Genomic DNA, 17,913 nt, shown 5'->3' with positions numbered 1-17,913 from the left:
AAGCAAATTTTATATTACATAAGTGCTTGGATTTTATTTCTATTGGACCTCAATGCCGTGCAGGATATTCTTTGTCCTTTGGCTACTAAATTCAGTTGCTGTGGTAACTAAAGGGGCCTTTAGGCTCAGAGTTTCCAGGAAGGACAGGAGTGAGGTGGGGGAAGGGAAGTGTGACCTCTGGGAAGGGTTTCTTGAATGTCACGTTTCACTCATACTCAGCCAACAGTCCGATTTAGAAGATCTCCTCGTTTTAGAAAAAGAGAGAGACATCATAACCTGGTTTGTTCCGGGTCCAGTAGCATCAGTTTGAATTCTAGGCGCTCAGCCAAAACCCCAAAGAGAGATGCACTTCCACCAGTTAACCAACTAGAAAAATTATGCCTATTTACTGTGCTCTGTCCCTACACACCCTCGGCCCCCAAAGTGAAGGAGTTGCTAGGCTACAAATTACCGTGCCTTAGGAATTTGACCATTGATACCTCCCCCGCCCCAGCAAAGCCTCGATACTATCTCTCACCCAACTCTTGAATCAGAACTAAATTGTTTTCTTTGTTTACTCTCACCTGGACCCTCTTCTCTCTCTGCTCTCATTATCCTTCATCTTCCTCTGTGCACGTTTTTCTTATCTGTTTTCCCTACTCATCTCACTCAATTTTCTCGTATAGCTTAGTAATCAGATACTTCTCTCACTCTTTTCTTTCAAGAAATTCACAGTCTGTAATTAATAGGCTATTGATCATTCTCTCCAGTTGTGTAAGAACCAGTTGGGCTTGTCCCTCTTTTGTTTGGTGAGTGGAAGAAGGGAAATGCTATAAATTCCTTAAAAGCTAGGACTTTTTTTTGTCCTTCATAACCAAGGAGTCCCCAACTTCTTGGAGAGCATCTGACGTGTAGTGCGTGCGCAGCAAATACGCGTTTAACTGAATTTGGTGATTGTTCTGTCTCTAGACGCTAGAAACCTGAGGCAAAGCATTGTGGAATGGGTAGGATTCAGAATGGGTGCTATGGTGAATGCCAAATTAAGGAGTTTGGATCCTATCCCACAGGCAGTAGATTCTCTCCTTCCTGCACCCCAGGGGAGTTGGTCTGGCTCCCAGATACTCTGGTTTTCTTCCCCCCAGGAGAGATTGTGCTAATCCGATGACAAGGAGAGCCAAAACCTGGCCCAATTCTTCCCTTGTTTGCTTTTCTTCTCTCAGACTGCCCTTCCTTCCCCTTCAAGATTGTAGACCTAGCTTGTAATCAAAAAGCAGCTGATAAATTCATAGCATTATGAATCTTTCTGCTTACACTCCTTCAGGCAACCTTAACTCTCAGATAGTAGCACCCAGTCGACTTTGCCTTATATAAATAGCATTTATTCTCTTTATACATTAATTTAATTCCCAGCAGATGCGAGAGCGAGAAGTAAAGTGTATTTGCCCTCCCTCCAGCCTTTTCTGGTAGCATTTTGTCTGTGAAACTAAGAGGCTACATAGCGGCTATTAGAAGAGGGAAGGAGGACGAGCTTAAAAAACGGAGTGGGGAGCGTGAAGGATGTGGTTTTGAAACGAAGAGGGGGAGGGAGTTGTTGCCTAGGGTGGGGGTAGAGTTTGAGGTCACAAAATTCCGAGAGGTCACGGGATCACTAGAGGCGGGGGTGGGGGGGGGCAGGGGGGGGGCTTGTCTCCCTCGGAGGCTCCACCCTTTGCAGAGATTATAAATAAGTAAGCCGGCGGGCTCCAACTGGAAGAGTGAGGGGGACATGTGGAGCGGGTCCTGCGGACCTGGAGAGAAACTTGCTGCCCAGAAGGACATTTTGGAGGTTTTGTTGCCTGGAAGAGGTGGCTCTGGGATCCCAGTCCTAGATCTTCATTGAAGACTGGAAACGAATTAAATTAGGGCCATGGGGACATATAAGGTAAGAATGATACGATTAGCCGTTATTTTTGCGCCTGCGGGGTACAAATTACTGGGCCTTAGGAAAGGCCCCACTTCATGGTGATGGCTGTGCTGTGTTTTATTCTAAGTCACCGAGCCATCTTCGGGCCTTTTCGTTTCTTCTCCAGCCTGCAGTGCCACAGTTTGGCCACTTCTCTTTGGATGTCACAGCCTCTAAAGGATTTCTCTCCATCCCACTCACCTTCCCATCGTAGGGAAGGACACCTCGAGAAGCGGTGTGTGTGTGTGTCAGTTTTCCTGTGTTTTCATTTTGTTTTACATAATCACGTGCCCTGAGGATGTGAGGATGAGATGGTTGAGTATTCCAGGCTGCCTGGCTGTGTTGATGACCAGTGTGGGTCTCTGAGCCAGCGCAGAGATTCCTCGGGAAGCATTAGACCTTGAAAGGACCTGGGTTTGGTTCTGGGGGGCCTGGGTCAGTGTGCAGCCGTCCGCCCAAAAGCTATAGGAGTTCCTGGATACTAAGGAGATAGAATCCCGCGGCCCTTATGGTGGCTGTGATGCGAGGTGCACGACCCACTAATCGGTCATTGTCTGGTACGTATGCAGTATCGGCAAGGAGAAAAGCATCGTCACCAAGGTAAACTCATTGGAAAATACATGAAGTACGAGAAGGGAAGAAAAAATGGGGAGGGAGCGGAAAAGGCTCTCAGGATAGCAAATGATGAGGTGAGGCAGAAAAGAAGAGGCGCTTACTGATGGGGAAAGGATTAAGCAGAAAGAGCTGTGTGCGGGGCGGGCGGGGGCACCCCGGGTACTTAGGCCTAGTTGCCTAGGGTACAAGGTCAGCTCAGAGAAACTCCAAGCCAGCCACTTTGTCTAATCGGACCGGGAGGGAGTTGAAGGAAAGAAGGGCTGGGGCAGTGCTGCAGAGACGTCCTCAGGCTTTAACATCAGGCTTCCTCGAGCTGGAAATGCAGAGAACACTGGGATTGCTCCAGCAAGGTGGAGACGACTTCCTCCTCCCCACTTCGTCTCCCTAGGTTTGGCTGGGAGGGAACTAGTGCACTCCCCCTGCTGGGTGGGGGCAGCGGTACGTTAGCAAGTAAACAGGAAGAATTTCAAACGGGACCAGGATACCTGTGGGTAGATTCCTTAGATCACATTATCCCCGAAAGGTAAGAATAGCCCAGCAATGAGGACACCACCACTCTGGGCGCCTGTGGGATCCAGGGGATGGAAGAGACAACACTGGATCTGTTTTCAAAGTAATCCACTTCAAGGAACCCCCACACTGTCTTTCCCTGCAGTTCTGTGCTTGCTTTTATTTATTTTTTAATGTTTATTTATTTTGAGAGAGACAGAGACAGCATGGGCTGGGAAGGGGCAGAGAGAGAGAGAGAGATACAGAATCCCAAGCAGGCTCCAGGCTCTGAGCTGTCAGCACAGAGCCCGACGTGGGATTGGAACCCACAAACCGCAAGATGATGACCGGAGCCAAAGTCAGACACTTAACCGACTGAGCCACCCAGGTGCCCCTATGCTTGCTTTTATCTGGGGCAATTTTTTTTTAATACTTTCAAACCAATAGGTTAAAGTTTCCTTAACTTTCTTCCCAAATTTTCTTGCCACTTCTCTCAAGTTTGCACCATTTCCTGCAGAGCTCTGGAGAAGTTCTTCAGTGTAACCTCTTGTTTTGTGTTTCCCGTTCATTACCTGAATTTCAATAAGTTTTTGTTTTTTGCATACTGCTCGTAGTCGAGTGCTCCTAATACATCAGTCAAGAGTTTTAAGAACTGGTTTTCCCCTTCTCTCCCCACCTCCCAACCCCACCCCAGGTCACGGCGCCTCTGATCTTTGCCATCTCCATTGCTACAATAGGCTCTTTCCAGTTTGGCTACAACACCGGAGTCATCAATGCTCCCGAGATGGTGAGTGCCAGAAACTAGAGTTAAGAGTTAAGTTAGAATTCGGAATAGGGAAATGATTCCTTTAAGGAGGACTTCAAGAATGAAGAATTTCAGTCAAACTTGTTGTCTAGCTTGGCTAAGGCTGAAGAGGCAGAATATTGTTGGTGGGGAAGTCTAGCTGAATACTGAAAGCAGAACGCTCTGTTGCTCCCTAAACCCTTGACTGGACCCATCCTCCTTTCTCCCTGCCATGATGGTGGGAGAATGGGGAGGTGGAGAGTTCTTAGGGGAGCGCTGGGGTAGGCCCTGAATATCAGTGCTACTACCTACTGGGATTTTCAGGACAGATCAAAGTTGTTCTTTGCAGAGCTACCATGAACTCCAATATGATCTGGGTCTCTTCCAACCCCATCTATTCACTGACTTGATTCTCTACCTATAAAGTAATCCGTAATGCTGTTTTCATAGGGCGGAGAAGGTCCGCCATATTTGTCCCTTCTCTCATTCAACTGTAACGGTCTGTCTGCCCACCACCCATTTTAATTTGCAGATCATAAAGGACTTTCTCAATCACACTTTGGTTGAGAGGTCGAAGGGGAACTTGAATAACCTCCCCGACGAGGTGTTACTCACGTCCCTCTGGTCTTTGGCGGTGGCCATCTTCTCCATTGGTGGGATGATTGGCTCCTTCTCCGTTGGACTCTTTGTCAACCGCTTTGGCAGGTATTGACTAGAAACTGGGCAAAGAAGGTGCTACGCCAGTTGCATTGAGAATAGGTATTGAGAATTAGGATGGGGAGGCGATGGGGCACCTGGGGGGCTCATTCAGTTTAGCATCTGACCTTGGCTCAGGTCAAGATCTCATGGTTCGTGAGTTCAAGCCCCACATCTGGGCTTGCTGCTGTCAGGACAGAGCCAGCTTCGGGGGGATCCTCTGTCCTCTCTCTGCCCCTCACCCACTAGCGCGTGCTCTCTCTCTCTCATAAGTAAACAAAAACTTTTATAAAGGGGGGGATTGGGGCTCCTGGATGGCTCAGTCGGTTGAGCGTCCGACTTCAGCTCAGGTCATGATCTCATGGTTCCTGGGTTCGAGCCCCACGTTGGGCTCTGTGCTAACAGCTCACAGCCTGGAGCCTGTTTCAGATTCTGACCCTCTCTCTCTGACCCTCCCCTGCTCACACTGTCTTTCTCTCTCTCTCTCAGAAATAAACACTTTAAAAAAAAAAAAAAAGGGGGGGAAGGGGATAGGGAATTGATGATGCATTTGAATGAAAGCATCCCCAAATCTGACCAAGGCAAGCTTAGTCCAGGGTGCACTGAATAGGACTGCTCTGGGGCACGTGGGTGGCTCAGATCATGATCTCACCATTTGTGAGGTTTGTAGTTCGAGCCCTGCATCAGGCTCTGTGCTGACAGCAAAGAGCCTGGAGCCTCCTTCATATTCTTTCTCTCCCCCTCTCTCTGCCCCTCCCATGCTCATGCCCTCTCTCTCTCACTCTGTCTCTCAATAAAAAATAAAAACGTTAAAAAATTAAAAAAAGAAAAAAGAACAGGACTGCCCTTGCTTGAAGCTGCCCTTCAAGAGATTAGCCTCTGGCAGTCCGGCATAAACTAATTCAGGATTCTCTAATAAAGTGCAATTTCCCAGAAATCTGTTCTATTTACCAGGTCAGAAGTTGTTTGCTTGTCTTAAGAACTCTGGGGTTTCACGCAAAGGTTTTCATTATTTTACAAAGCCAATTGGGAGGAAACATTCTGTAATCCTTGGTCTGTGGCAAATGTGGACAATGGCCAAATAACTGAACTGACATTCCCCCTCACCCTTAACACAATGTCTTAGCAGAATACTTCCAGTATTCTGAGGGAGGAGCCATTGAGTTTGCTAATTAGATGTCCTGGAAACACAAATGGAAATTCAACTTTTTAAAAAATTAAAGCAACCCATTTTATTTGATAATTGTTTGGCTTGCATTTTTGAGGCCATCTTGTATCTCCTAAAGTCATTGAAATTTTAAAGTGGATCTCCCAATTCACATGACTTTCTTCCAATTGTTCTTGGAATAACACCTAGAGGGTGGTGGGGACCCAGGGAAAGGAATGCAGAGAAAGGTAAAAGTGAGGATAAGGGATGGCTTGGGGTGTACCTTTAAGATCTCCTGGGGGCTCCTGGGTGGCTCAGTGGGTTGGGTGCCCTGGTGCCCGACACCCAACTTCAGCTCAGGTCATGATCTCGCATTCATGGGTTTGAGCCCTGTGTCGGGTTCTGTGCTGACAACTCAGAGCCTGGAGCCTGCTTTGGATTCTGTGTCTCTCTGCCCCTCGCCTACTTAAAGCTGTCTGTCTCTCTGTCTCAAAAATAAATAAACATTAAAAATTAAAAAAAAAAAAAGATGATCTGAGAATCTTTAAGATGTCCCTAAAGTATCGATGTTTCAAAACTCCCGTGGGTAATATCAGCAGACCTCCCAAGGGGAGAATCGTAGATCTGGTTCTTCCCAACATCTGCGGTAATTTTCCAGTGTTAATCTCTTACTGTGTCTTCCTTTAGCTATTCCAGTGGCTTTGCCTCCCACGCCTAACACCTACATGCAGCAATTTATTATTTTACACTGGCTCTCAATTGTTAATGGCCTCCTCACAGGTTAGCCTTAGAGAAGGAGAGCTGAAAGGCGGTCTACTTTTTACAAATAGAAAAACATTTGTCTGGAATCTATCTTTGTTACTTGTTAGTGACATCGAAGCAAGTACATTATAACAAGATGCAGGGGCGCCTGGGTGGCTCAGTCAGTTAAGCATCCGACTTCAGCTCAGGTCATGATCTCGTGGTTCGTGGGTTCGAGCCCTGCATCGGGCTCTCAGCTAGCTCAGAGCCCCTATCTTCGGATTCTGTCTTCCTCTCTCTCTCAGACCCTCCCCTGCTCATGCTGTCTCTCTCTCTGTCTCTCTCTCATAAATAAATACAACATTAAAAAAAAATTAAAAAACAAAACAAGATGTAGTAGGAAGCATAAAGAGATCCGTACTGTTCCAAAATGTTCTCTAGAGTGTGTTGGACCAGCTGTAGCAGAATTGCCCAGGGCTGCAGCTCTCAAACCTTACCTTTGAATGAAATCACCTGCACTGTTCTTGGGACCAGATTGTTGGGCTCCACCCCAGAGTTGGCCCCAATGATTCACTAAATTGGGTGGGTGGGACCATTTTAAATTTTTTTGTTTTTTTATTTATTTCTGAGAGAGAGAGAGAGAGACCGCATGAGCAGGGGAGGATCAGAGAGAGAGGGAGACACAGAATCTGAAACAGGCTCCAGGCTCTGAGCTCACTGTCAGCACAGAGCCCGACGCGGGGCTCTATCCCATGAACCATGAGATCATGACCTGAGCCGAAGTCAGACGCTTAACCAATTGAGCCATCCAGGCACCCCGGGTGGGACCATTTTAATTTCTTGCGGATCTCTAACCGATGCTGTCAGTTGGTGGACAACTTTGGGAACTGCTGGCCTTTGTGCTTACTACATTCTGGCTACAGCTGGGGCTTAGGAGAATCTTAAACAAGTTCTCTAGATGAGTTTTCTGCACACAGAGGTGTAAGAACCATCAATCCTGGTTATCCCAACTAGAAATGTTCTGATAACAGAAAAAGGAAAAGTTACCCCAAAAAGAGAAGGTACATGAGCCTGGAGAAGGGAATAAGGAAAGAAGGAGAGGGGCGGGGCCTATTTTGCTAATTTCTCTCTGTTTTCTTGTTTTGTTTTGTTTTCATTTAACCTTTCAGGCGCAATTCAATGCTGATCGTCAACCTACTGGCTATCCTGGGTGGCTGCCTTATGGGGTTCTGCAAAATAGCGACATCAGTTGAAATGCTGATCCTGGGCCGGTTGATTATTGGCCTTTTCTGTGGCCTCTGCACAGGCTTTGTGCCCATCTACATTGGCGAGATCTCACCTACCGCCTTGCGGGGGGCCTTTGGCACTCTCAACCAGCTGGGCATCGTCATCGGGATCCTGGTGGCTCAGGTACTTACCGAATATTAGTTTCATGGCTCGTTAAATGAGGTAACGTAAAGTACTCCTGAATCTGTAGCATGTAATCAGCTGTGTAAGTTTCACAACTATTTACCATAGCTCACAGGCAGCAGGGAGGTTAGAGAAAGGGGACGAAACAGAGTTTTTCTTTTTCCTGTAGTCAAAGAATGGAGGATTTTCTGAATTTCTCTTTTAATCAGCCTGTGGCTTAGAAAGGATCAGATTTATAGGATCCTCTGTCTGGCTTCCAGATCTTCGGCCTGAAAGTCATCCTGGGTACAGAAGAGCTGTGGCCTCTGCTTTTGGGCTTCACCATCGTCCCAGCTATCCTACAAAGCGCCGCCCTTCCCTTTTGCCCGGAGAGCCCTCGATTCTTGGTCATTAACAGAAAGGAAGAGGAGAGCGCTAAGAGTAGTGAGTATCCTTCACCCCCTCACCGTAGGAACTTGAGGTTGCGGTTTGTTTCAGGCCACGGGTAGTGGGTCTATGTTCTGTCCTCTCCTTCCCTGCCCCTCAGAACCCAAGTGAAGAGTTTCCTGATGTTCTCAAGGTAGATACTTTCTTTTTCTTAAAATTCTTTTTAATGTTTATTTCTTTTTGAGAGCGAGACAGAGCTCAATCAGGGGAGGGGTGGAGAGAGAAGGAGACACAGAACCCGATGCAGAGCTCGAACTCACTGGCTGTGAGATCATGACCTAAGCCTCAGTCGGACGCTCAACTGGCTGAGCCACCCAGGCGCCCCTCGACTCAACCCCTAAAGAGTGACATGAGATGGGGCGCCTGGGTGGCTTAGTCGGTTAAGCGTCCGACTTTCGCTTGGGTCATGATCTCGCGGTTCGTGGGTTCGAGCCCCGCGGCGGGCTCTGTGCTGACTGCCAGCTCGGAGCCTGGAGCCTGTTTCAGTCTGTGACTCCCTCTCTCGCTGACCCTCCCCTGTTCACGCTGTCTCTCTCTCTCTCCTAGAAATAAATAAAACATTTAAAAAAAAAAAAGAGTGACGTGAGAATTAAAAGGGGGGGAGGGGATGAGCATAAAAGACTTCCTGTCACGATCTCGCAGTTCATGAGTTCGAGCCCCACATGGGGCTCACTGTCATCCTGTCAGTGCTGAGCCTGCTTCAGATCCTCTCTCCCCCTTTCTGCTCCTCCCCCGCCCCTTTCAAAAATAAAGATCTTTTAAAAGATGAGAAGCAGATAAAGGCACAGATGCTAATTGCTGAGCCCTGTCCAAAGCCCATCTGGCGTGGCCTCTTCCCAGCTGTGTTACAGGGAAAAGGAAGCTGAGTCGGCACCTTAGCTTTATCTGGGTTTGCTTGTTTCACCAGTCCTCCAGCGGCTGTGGGGCACCCCGGATGTGACTCAGGACATCCAGGAGATGAAAGAAGAGAGTGCTAGGATGGCCCAAGAGAAGCAGCCAACGGTGCTGGAGCTCTTCAGATTGCCCAGCTACCAGCAGCCCATCATCATCTCCATCATGCTCCAGCTCTCCCAGCAGCTCTCTGGAATCAATGCGGTGAGTATCCGCTCCGCGCCTGCGGGCCCTCGCTGCACTTAACCCACCCGAGCACTGAGTGCCAGGCCAAACGCAGGCATCGCCTCCCCGCGCTACTCGCCGCATGGCGGCCACTCCAAAAACGTTGCTTCTCCAGGCTTTGAGTTACTTTTGTTTTTTATTTTCTTAATTAGAGTTCATTTAAGTCATCTCTTCCCCCAAGGCGGGGCTCGAACTCACAACTCTGAGATCAAGAGCCACACACTCCTCTGACTGAGCCAGCCAGGTGCCCCTGTTTCATTCCTTGACGATTTTATCTGCAGCACATGTTTTCCATGTGGAAAAGAAATACTAACACAATACTAACACAAAAAACTCACCACCTTTAGTCTTGGAATTCCTGGCGACCATTTGTCCTCTTCCAAACTTGTTTCAGGATAGAGAACGTTACACATGTATCTACTTTTCATGAATCCTCTCTTTGACCTCTCATTTTTTATTTCCAATTGTCTTTAACTCTGGTCGGTCTTTTTAAAAATTTTTATTTATTTTGAAAGAGAGAGAGAGAGAGAGCGTGAGCGCAAGTGGGCCAGAGAGAAGGAGACCGAATCCCAAGCAGGCTCTGCAGTGTCAGCCAGAGCCCCATGCAGGGCTCGAACCCACAAACTGTGAGATCATGACCCGAGCTGAAACCAAGAGTCAGACATGGTACCAACTTAGCCACCCAGGTGCCCCCTAACTCTGATCGATCTTATCTTGATGTCCTCAAAGATAACGGAAGCCAGAGGACTAAAGTAGACCCTGGAATTTACATGCAGTGGCTTTCCCCCAGGACTTTACAGTCTGAAAATCATTATAAAGCCCAGGGGAATAATTAGGAAATCAATTCAAGAGGTATGCAGATACCATTCTATAAGTGTATTTACAACCAGAATAGTGACTCTGATAGTTTAAAGTGGGGAGCAAAATGGAAGCTAGCAGTTGGCAGGGAGCTTATATTCTATGCAGGTAATCCCCTTCCAGCGTTTGCGTCTTAGTTGTAGCGAGAGAGGGTATTCCCATACCTTCTATCCATTTGCAGATGAAATATTTGTAATTGAGACACACTGCTAGCCCGCCTTTTTAAATTTCAGATTCATGCCTGAGCGTTTTTTATCAGTCTTTTTTCTTTTTTTTTAATGTTTATTTTTGAGATAGAGCTGTGGGGGTGGGGGAGGGGTGGATACAGAGGATCCGAGGCAGGCTCCACACGAACAGCAGAAGGCCCTAAGTGGGGCTCAAACTCACAAACCATGAGATCATGCCCCGATCCACATTTTGTAGCATGATCTACTAAAATCAGAATCAAGGGGCCTTGTCTCCCTAACGCACAAGAAGGTTGCTTGTGTTTGAAATAGCAGTGCCTTCTCATGCAGGGTTGGAGGAAGTGCTATCAGAAATTGGGAAGAGGGGCGCCTGGGTAGCTCAGTCGGTTAAGTATCTGACTTTAGCTCAGGTCATGATCCCACAGTCTGTGGGTTCAAGCTCCACAGCTTGCTTCAGATTCTGTGTCTCCCCCTCTCTCTACTGCCCCCCTGCTCGCACTATCTCTCTTTCAAAAATAAAAAGTAAACATTAAAAAATCTATATATATAAAATATTTATATACATAGGAGTGTNTAGCTCAGTTGGAAAAGCATGCAGCTCTTGATCTCTGGGTTGTGACATCGAGGAGGGTAGAGGTTACTTAAAAATATATATAAAATATATATATTATGTAGTATAATGTATTATTTATAATATATTTATATTTTATATTTGTATATTATATAAAATATATATTATATATATATTTGTTTTTTAATTTAAGAAAATCACTGTAATACAATACACTCTCAAGACTTTCCAGAGCAGCAGGGCTGGGACTAGAGTGAGGCATCTAGGTGCAAATCAGTAGTCCCAAGCATGAGTACCTCCTTAAATTGTGAACCCTAGGGGCCTCACTTGTACCCCCAGAAAGTATAATTTGGGCTCCAGTCTGGGTCCTGTAAAGCAGGATCAGAAAAAGCCCACTCCTGGAAAATTACAGATGATAGATGAGCACTCTGCAGGACAGACTCCTCCCACTTCCGGAAATGATGTATAAAAATCACTTTTTCAGCCTCCCGTTGAGTAAACAAAGTTTTCTAATTTCCCTTGGAAAAGGCAGAGGGTAAGAGGTTGGGTGGTATTGACCTAGCAGAGGAAAACTACTTGTAGGTTGAGATGATGTACGTGTTAGCTTGAAGCCCGCTTGATGGCAGCAAATAGCAAAGTAATTTGACTGTAAGAACTTTCCTCGAGGGGCACCTGGGTGGCTCAGTCAGTAGAGTGTCTGACTTTGGCTCAGGTCATGATCTCACGGTTTGTGGGTTTGAGCCCCACATTGGGCTCTGTGCTGACAGCTCAGTGCCTGGAGCCTGTTTCGGATTCTGTGTCTCCTATCTCTGCCCTTCCTCTGCTCATGCTGTGTTTCAGTCTCAATAATAATAAACTTTTTTTTTTAATTTTTAATAAATATATCAAATAATATTATTGGAATTTTTTTAAACAGTCTTAGCTGCCCTTTCTCTTTTAGAACAGCAGTTTTTGATTGGGATGATACTACAAATCCTTTCCCACCTTCCCTTTCTTTTTTTAAGATTTTATTTTTAACTAATCTCAACGCCCAATCTGGGGCTTGAACTCAGAACCCCAAGATCAAGATCTGCATTCTCTACTGACTGAGCCAGCCAGTCTCCTCGGTTTCTTTTTTTCTTTTTGTTTTTAAAGTAAACTGTACCCAATGTGGGACTTGAACTCTAAGCCTGAGATCAAGAGTTGCATGTTCTACCAACTATACCAGCCAAGAGCCTGCAGATCTGTTCCCAAAAGCGCAGCCTTATGGCCCCTGGCTGGCTTAGTCGGTTGAGCATATGGCTCGTGATTTCAGCCCAGGTCATGATCTCATGGTTTGTGGGACCGAATCCCATATCCACGATGACAGTACAGAGCCTGATTGGGATTCCTTCTCCCTCTCTCTCTGCCCCTCCCCCACATATACTATCTCTCTCAAAATAAATAAACGTCCAAAAAATTTTTATTAAAAANTCATGACCTAAGCGAAAGTCGGACGCTTAACCAACTAAGCCACCCAGGCGCCCCTCCTTAGTCTTATTTTAGAAAAAAACAAATACACACCGTCTCTATCTGAGGTTGTAAGAGTCGTTTCTTGAGAGGTAAATCCCAGTGTAGACACATCTATTCGTCAAAAAGTCTGACGAATTTTGCTATAGAGGCAAGCACTCTGGATTAAATCCTAAAACTCTTGACCCAAACTTGAGGGACTGAGCCTACATGATCTAGATACTGTCCCGTACTGTTCCCTTATTACATTGAGGCCTGAGTCCAATATTTTGACATCTCTTTAACTGTGGTAGTTGTAACAGCCGTATGTTTGAGCACAGCGTCAAGCAAATAATAAAACCCGTACACATTAAATAATACCTTATTGAATAGGATAAAGTTACAAAGAGAGTGGTGTTATTTCCTAAAACAATGGGGATGGACCCAGAGCTAGGAATTCTAGCCCCAGTTCTGCTTCTAATTACATGAGCAGGCTTGTGGTTACTCCTCAATTTCTTCACTATCAAATTACGGTATCAGTGTACCACTCACTGTTTTCAGGGTTAGGGTACTTACCTATCAAAGAAGGTTATTAAGGGGCTTGCTGCTGGCTGGCTCCGTTTGAAGAGCATTTGACTCTTTTTTTTTTTTTTTAATGTTTTTTTTTATTTTTTATTTATTTCTAGGAGAGAGAGAGAGACAGCGTGAGCAGGGGAGGGTCAGAGAGAGAGGGAGTCACAGACTGAAACAGGCTCCAGGCTCTGAGCTGGCAGTCAGCACAGAGCCCGACGCGGGGCTCGAACCCACGAACCGCGTGATCATGACCTAAGCGAAAGTCGGACGCTTAACCGACTAAGCCACCCAGGCGCCCCAGAGAGCATTTGACTCTTGATCTCAGGGTCATGAGTTCGAGGCCCACACTGGATATAGATCATACTAAAAAAAAAATTTTTTTTAAACAAGCAAAAAAAGCTTAATTGGAAAAATTAATATGACTTAAACCTTTAGGTCTAAGTTGACTAAAAACAGAAGAGACTTAAATGGAGCCAAAGGAATAAGCGTACAAGAACAAATGGAAACGAGTAGCTAGAATTGACCAGAAATAAGAAGCGACTAGAGATAAGATACAGAAGATCATTCATTTGCAGAAAAGATACCGTGATTAGACAGAAGACCCCAGGAAGGACTCTAACCTCATGGGACAGTCGAGTTTATTTTTTGAGTGTTCTCTGTTTAACTGTTGATGCACCACTGCTGTTTCAAAATCCCATTTTTTGTTTCCCATTAGGTGTTCTATTACTCAACAGGAATCTTCAAAGATGCGGGTGTCCGGGAGCCGATCTATGCCACCATCGGGGCGGGCGTGGTTAACACCATCTTCACCGTCGTCTCTGTAAGTTGGGTGGTTTGCTAGTTTGGGGGCGGGGGAGAGGAACTCCTACCACACGTGTTCAAAGGTGGGCTTCGTGTCCTCCCACCTCCTACCGTCATCTAAACCTTTCCGGCTTGTTCTTTGGGAAGGAAGAGCTATTGAGCGATGGGTGTAAGTGGGCTTCACTCTCTACAAGCAAAGAGGAAGTGAGTGAGAAAAAGGGAGGTGTGAACGGGACTCTGTAGGATGCTTCTAGCTCGGAACTAAAATGGGGAGTGTGAGAATAATGAGAACCCTGCTGTTGGTAAGGCAGATTCAGGTCGCCCACGCAGCGCCTTCGTGAAAGGGAGAGCAGACATTGCATGCTATATTGTTCTCCTTACAGCTGTTTCTGGTGGAAAGGGCAGGGAGGAGGACTCTACATATGATTGGCCTCGGAGGGATGGCTTTTTGTTCCATCCTCATGACCATCTCCTTGTTACTAAAGGTGAGTGCTCTTGGAGGGAAGGGGGGAGGCGGGATGTAGGAGAGGTTACCAGGTGACTCTCTGTGACACAGGTGACCTGCCCAGTTTTAAGAAAAGTGGATCGTCAGAGATAGGTCATTAAGCTGCTCGAATTCTCCTATCTGTGTAACACATAGCTTGTAAAATACCTTATGTAATTTAATGCTTAAAGAAATCTCAAAAGTAATTACTCCCCATTTTACGGGGAATAATAGTCTCAGTGTGCAATGACCACAAGGCTAGGATTCAAAAGTCCAGTAACTCCACTGTACCCCAGTACGCCGAGCCTTAAATGCTCGGCGGCCCCCCTCTCCTCTCTGGGAGGCTAGATCATACCCGTGTTGTGTGTGGTCTTTAGTACTGACTTTCCTTTGCTTCTTCCTCATGCAGGATAACTATAACTGGATGAGTTTTGTCTGTATTGCTGCTATCTTGGTCTTCGTGGCCTTCTTCGAAATTGGCCCAGGCCCCATTCCCTGGTTTATTGTGGCCGAACTCTTCAGCCAGGGGCCCCGCCCGGTTGCCATGGCGGTGGCTGGTTGTTCCAACTGGACCTCCAACTTTCTGGTCGGGCTGCTCTTCCCTTCAGCTGCAGTAAGTACATTAAAATGATGGGGCGCCTGGGTGGCTTAGTCAGTTAAGCGACCGACTTTCGCTTAGGTCATGATCTCGTGGTTCGTGGGTTCGAGCCCCGTGTCGGGCTCTGTGCTGACTGCCAGCTCAGAGCCTGGAGCCTGTTTCAGTCTGTGACTCCCTCTCTCTCTGACCCTCCCTGCTCACGCTGTCTCTCTCTCTCTCTCTCTCCTAGAAATAAATAAAACATTTAAAAAAATTAAAAAAAATAATAATAAAATAAAATGAAACCCCCCTAGGGGACGCCTGGGTGGCCCAGTCGCTAAGCATCTGACTTTCCTTGGTCATGATCTCATGGTTCATGATTTCGATTCCCACATCAGGTGAGCTCAAGCCCCACTTCGGCTGAACCCCACTTCTCGCTAGCTCTCTCTTTCAAAAGAGAAATAAATAAAATGAAACTCACCCAGCCAGTCTCAAAATCAGCTCACCTAAGCCAACAGGTTTAAAATCTGGTTCCTGACACCCCAAAGGATTAGATAGCAAGTGTTTTAAAACAGATTTTTCTTTCTCATGTTCAATGGCATATACAAAAAGAAGGAATGCTGGCAAAAAAGGATTCTAGCGGGAGGGTAAAACTGGGACCCCCGCCCCCATCCCCTAAGAGAGAAAATCCCAAGCAGGCTTCGTGCTGTCAGTGCAGAGCCCGATGAGGGGCTCAAGCCCACAAACCATGAGTTCATGACCTGAGGGAGATCAAGAATTGGACACTTAACCCACTGAGCCACCCATGCACCTAAAACTGGGAGCTTCTAAAAGACCAATAGTCTGAGGTGATTACAGGCATAGTCCTGCCTAGAAACAGTGATAATTTTAAGCCTCCAAGGATTCCAAATCGACACTTCATGACTTCAAGACCTTAAAGGCTCATTAAACAAAGGGATGTTAATGAATGGATGAGCCAGCTCCTATTCTAAAATGACCTGGCGTTGGTCCCTTAAATAAAGGAACTTGCCATGCACTTCTGGAAAGTATTTCCTATTTCTGTGATTCTTTCAGAAACCCAGATTTGATTTGATTTTGTTGTATTTAAATTCTACTTAACAGAGGGGCGCCTGGGTGGCTTAGTCAGTTAAGCGTCCGACTTTCGCTTGGGTCATGATCTCGCGGTTCGTGGGTTCGAGCCCCGCGTCGGGCTCTGTGCTGACTGCCGGCTCAGAGCCTGGAGCCTGTTTCAGAGCCTGTCACTCCCTCTCTCTCTGACCCTCCCCTGCTCATGCTGTCTCTATCTCTTTCCTAGAAATAAATAAAAAAACATTAAAAAAAAAAATTCTACTTAACAGAGTGAGAGCGAGAGAGCACACGCAGGGGAGGGGCACAGGGAGAGAGAGAGAATCTTGAGCAGGCTCTATGCTAAGTGCAGAGCCTAATGCGGGGCTCAGTCCCAGGACCCTGGGATCATGACCTGAGCCAAAATCAAGAGTCAGACGTTAAACCACCTGAGCCATCCAGGCGCCCCAGAAACCCAGATTTTAAAAATATTCTTCAAAAGTCCTAAAATACTCAGTAGCTATTGAGAAGCAGGGAACTTCAATGAAGAGGAAAAAGAATGGCCCCAAATTGCAGAGAAATCTGTAAGTTAGCAATGGCACCACAAATCTCTGAGGAAGCCTTAACATTCTTGGTAAATGTGGAGAGGTTAGGTCTTGGAGCCTACCCGAAACAGATGGCACGGAAACGAGCTGGGCAACGAACGACCAGCTTTAACACTGATACTCCTTTTTTTTTTTGTATCTTTTCACTAGTTCTATTTAGGACCCTACGTTTTTATCATCTTCACCGGCTTCCTTGTTATCTTCTTGGTCTTCACCTTCTTCAAAGTCCCTGAGACCCGCGGCAGAACTTTTGAGGAAATCACCCGGGCCTTCGAAGGGCAGGTGAGGGAGGCCGACAGAGGCGAGAAAGGCCCCATCGTGGAGATGAACAGCATCCAGCCCGGGAAGGAGACCGACACCAACGTCTAAGCCTCCGTGCCTCCTCCCCGCCTCCCTCCCAACACGGAAACTCGACCTCTCCCAGAGGAGGGGGAGACCTCATCAGGCTGTAACCCAGGACTGTATTCGAATGCTGCTACTTGATTCCTTTCTCTTCCCACACACTCCATGAGCACTCAGAGGAGCCCAGGACTGGACTTAGTTGTATCTTCAGTGGCTTGTGAAACCTTTCAGTTCTTGGACACGTCTCTTCTGTGGAGAAGAGACCGAGTGAACCTACCTTCACCTCAGGAGGAACTGGCCACCTGGCTCATGACAACATTGCCAGCTCTTCCTCCCTTGGGTTGTACTCTGGCCTCGCAAGGGCCTACGGGGGAGTAAGAGTGCGGGGCCGTTTCCCTGGCCCCAGACTTCCCAGGAAGCAGATGTACAGGAGTGTGGAAGGCAGAGAGGGATTAAATAAGAGCACCTTCCTCGCTTCCATACAGCTCTGCAGAGCAAATTAACTTGAGTTTTATTTATTTTCTCTTCTGGTTTTATTGCATAAATATTTATTTTTTTAAGTGTAAAGTAATTTTACCAAATAATGAAAACGTAAGGAAATTGAGGTTAGAGGGAGGCGTTTAAGGAGAGGTTGCTAGGGTAGGAAGACTGGCTACTGGAGAGGTCCAGGTGCAATACAGGAAGATTGAGGGAGAAAATGTAGTGTGTTGTCGCAGGGTGTACGATGGGGTGCGTGAAGCTTGCACGGTGCCTCTCAACGATTTCTGTCCTTCAGGTGGAAACTCTCAAGTTTATTTTCTCAGAAAAGTCATGTGCCTGTATTAAGAAGCTACTGGTTACCTTTGGAACTATTTTCTTTGTTTAAGATTTTATGTAGTGTTACTTGAAATCTAGGGTTATTATTAAGATGGGCATTGTAGTTAATGGTGGTTAATGGGTTCTAATTTTGGTTGGAGTCCAGAGAAGGGAAGGCTGTTTCTAGAAATCCTTTCTCCCCTCACTGGACCAAACAACTTCCTCCCCTGGTAGCGGGCTCACTT

General features: G+C 46.5%; 1 protein-coding gene across 1 annotated transcript; it reads left to right on the top strand.

Moving 5' to 3' along the window:
• The first annotated feature begins 1,707 nt into the window (after positions 1 to 1,707).
• On the top strand, positions 1,708 to 17,721 carry SLC2A3 (solute carrier family 2 member 3). The gene is made up of 10 exons (XM_077759054.1): positions 1,708 to 1,900; positions 3,720 to 3,812; positions 4,342 to 4,514; positions 7,563 to 7,803; positions 8,064 to 8,226; positions 9,137 to 9,324; positions 13,715 to 13,819; positions 14,184 to 14,285; positions 14,694 to 14,897; positions 16,682 to 17,721. Exons 1-10 carry the CDS (start codon positions 1,886 to 1,888, stop codon positions 16,898 to 16,900), a joined length of 1,503 nt encoding a protein of 500 aa, XP_077615180.1. The 5' UTR covers positions 1,708 to 1,885; the 3' UTR covers positions 16,901 to 17,721.
• Positions 17,722 to 17,913: the final 192 nt, after the last annotated feature.

Source organism: Crocuta crocuta, unplaced genomic scaffold (genome assembly GCF_008692635.1).
Source record: "Crocuta crocuta isolate KB4526 unplaced genomic scaffold, BGI_CrCroc_1.0 scaffold72, whole genome shotgun sequence".
Taxonomy (NCBI): domain Eukaryota; kingdom Metazoa; phylum Chordata; class Mammalia; order Carnivora; family Hyaenidae; genus Crocuta; species Crocuta crocuta.
The sequence above is the reverse complement of the archived record's forward strand: the minus strand, read 5'-3'. Positions and strand labels throughout refer to the sequence as shown.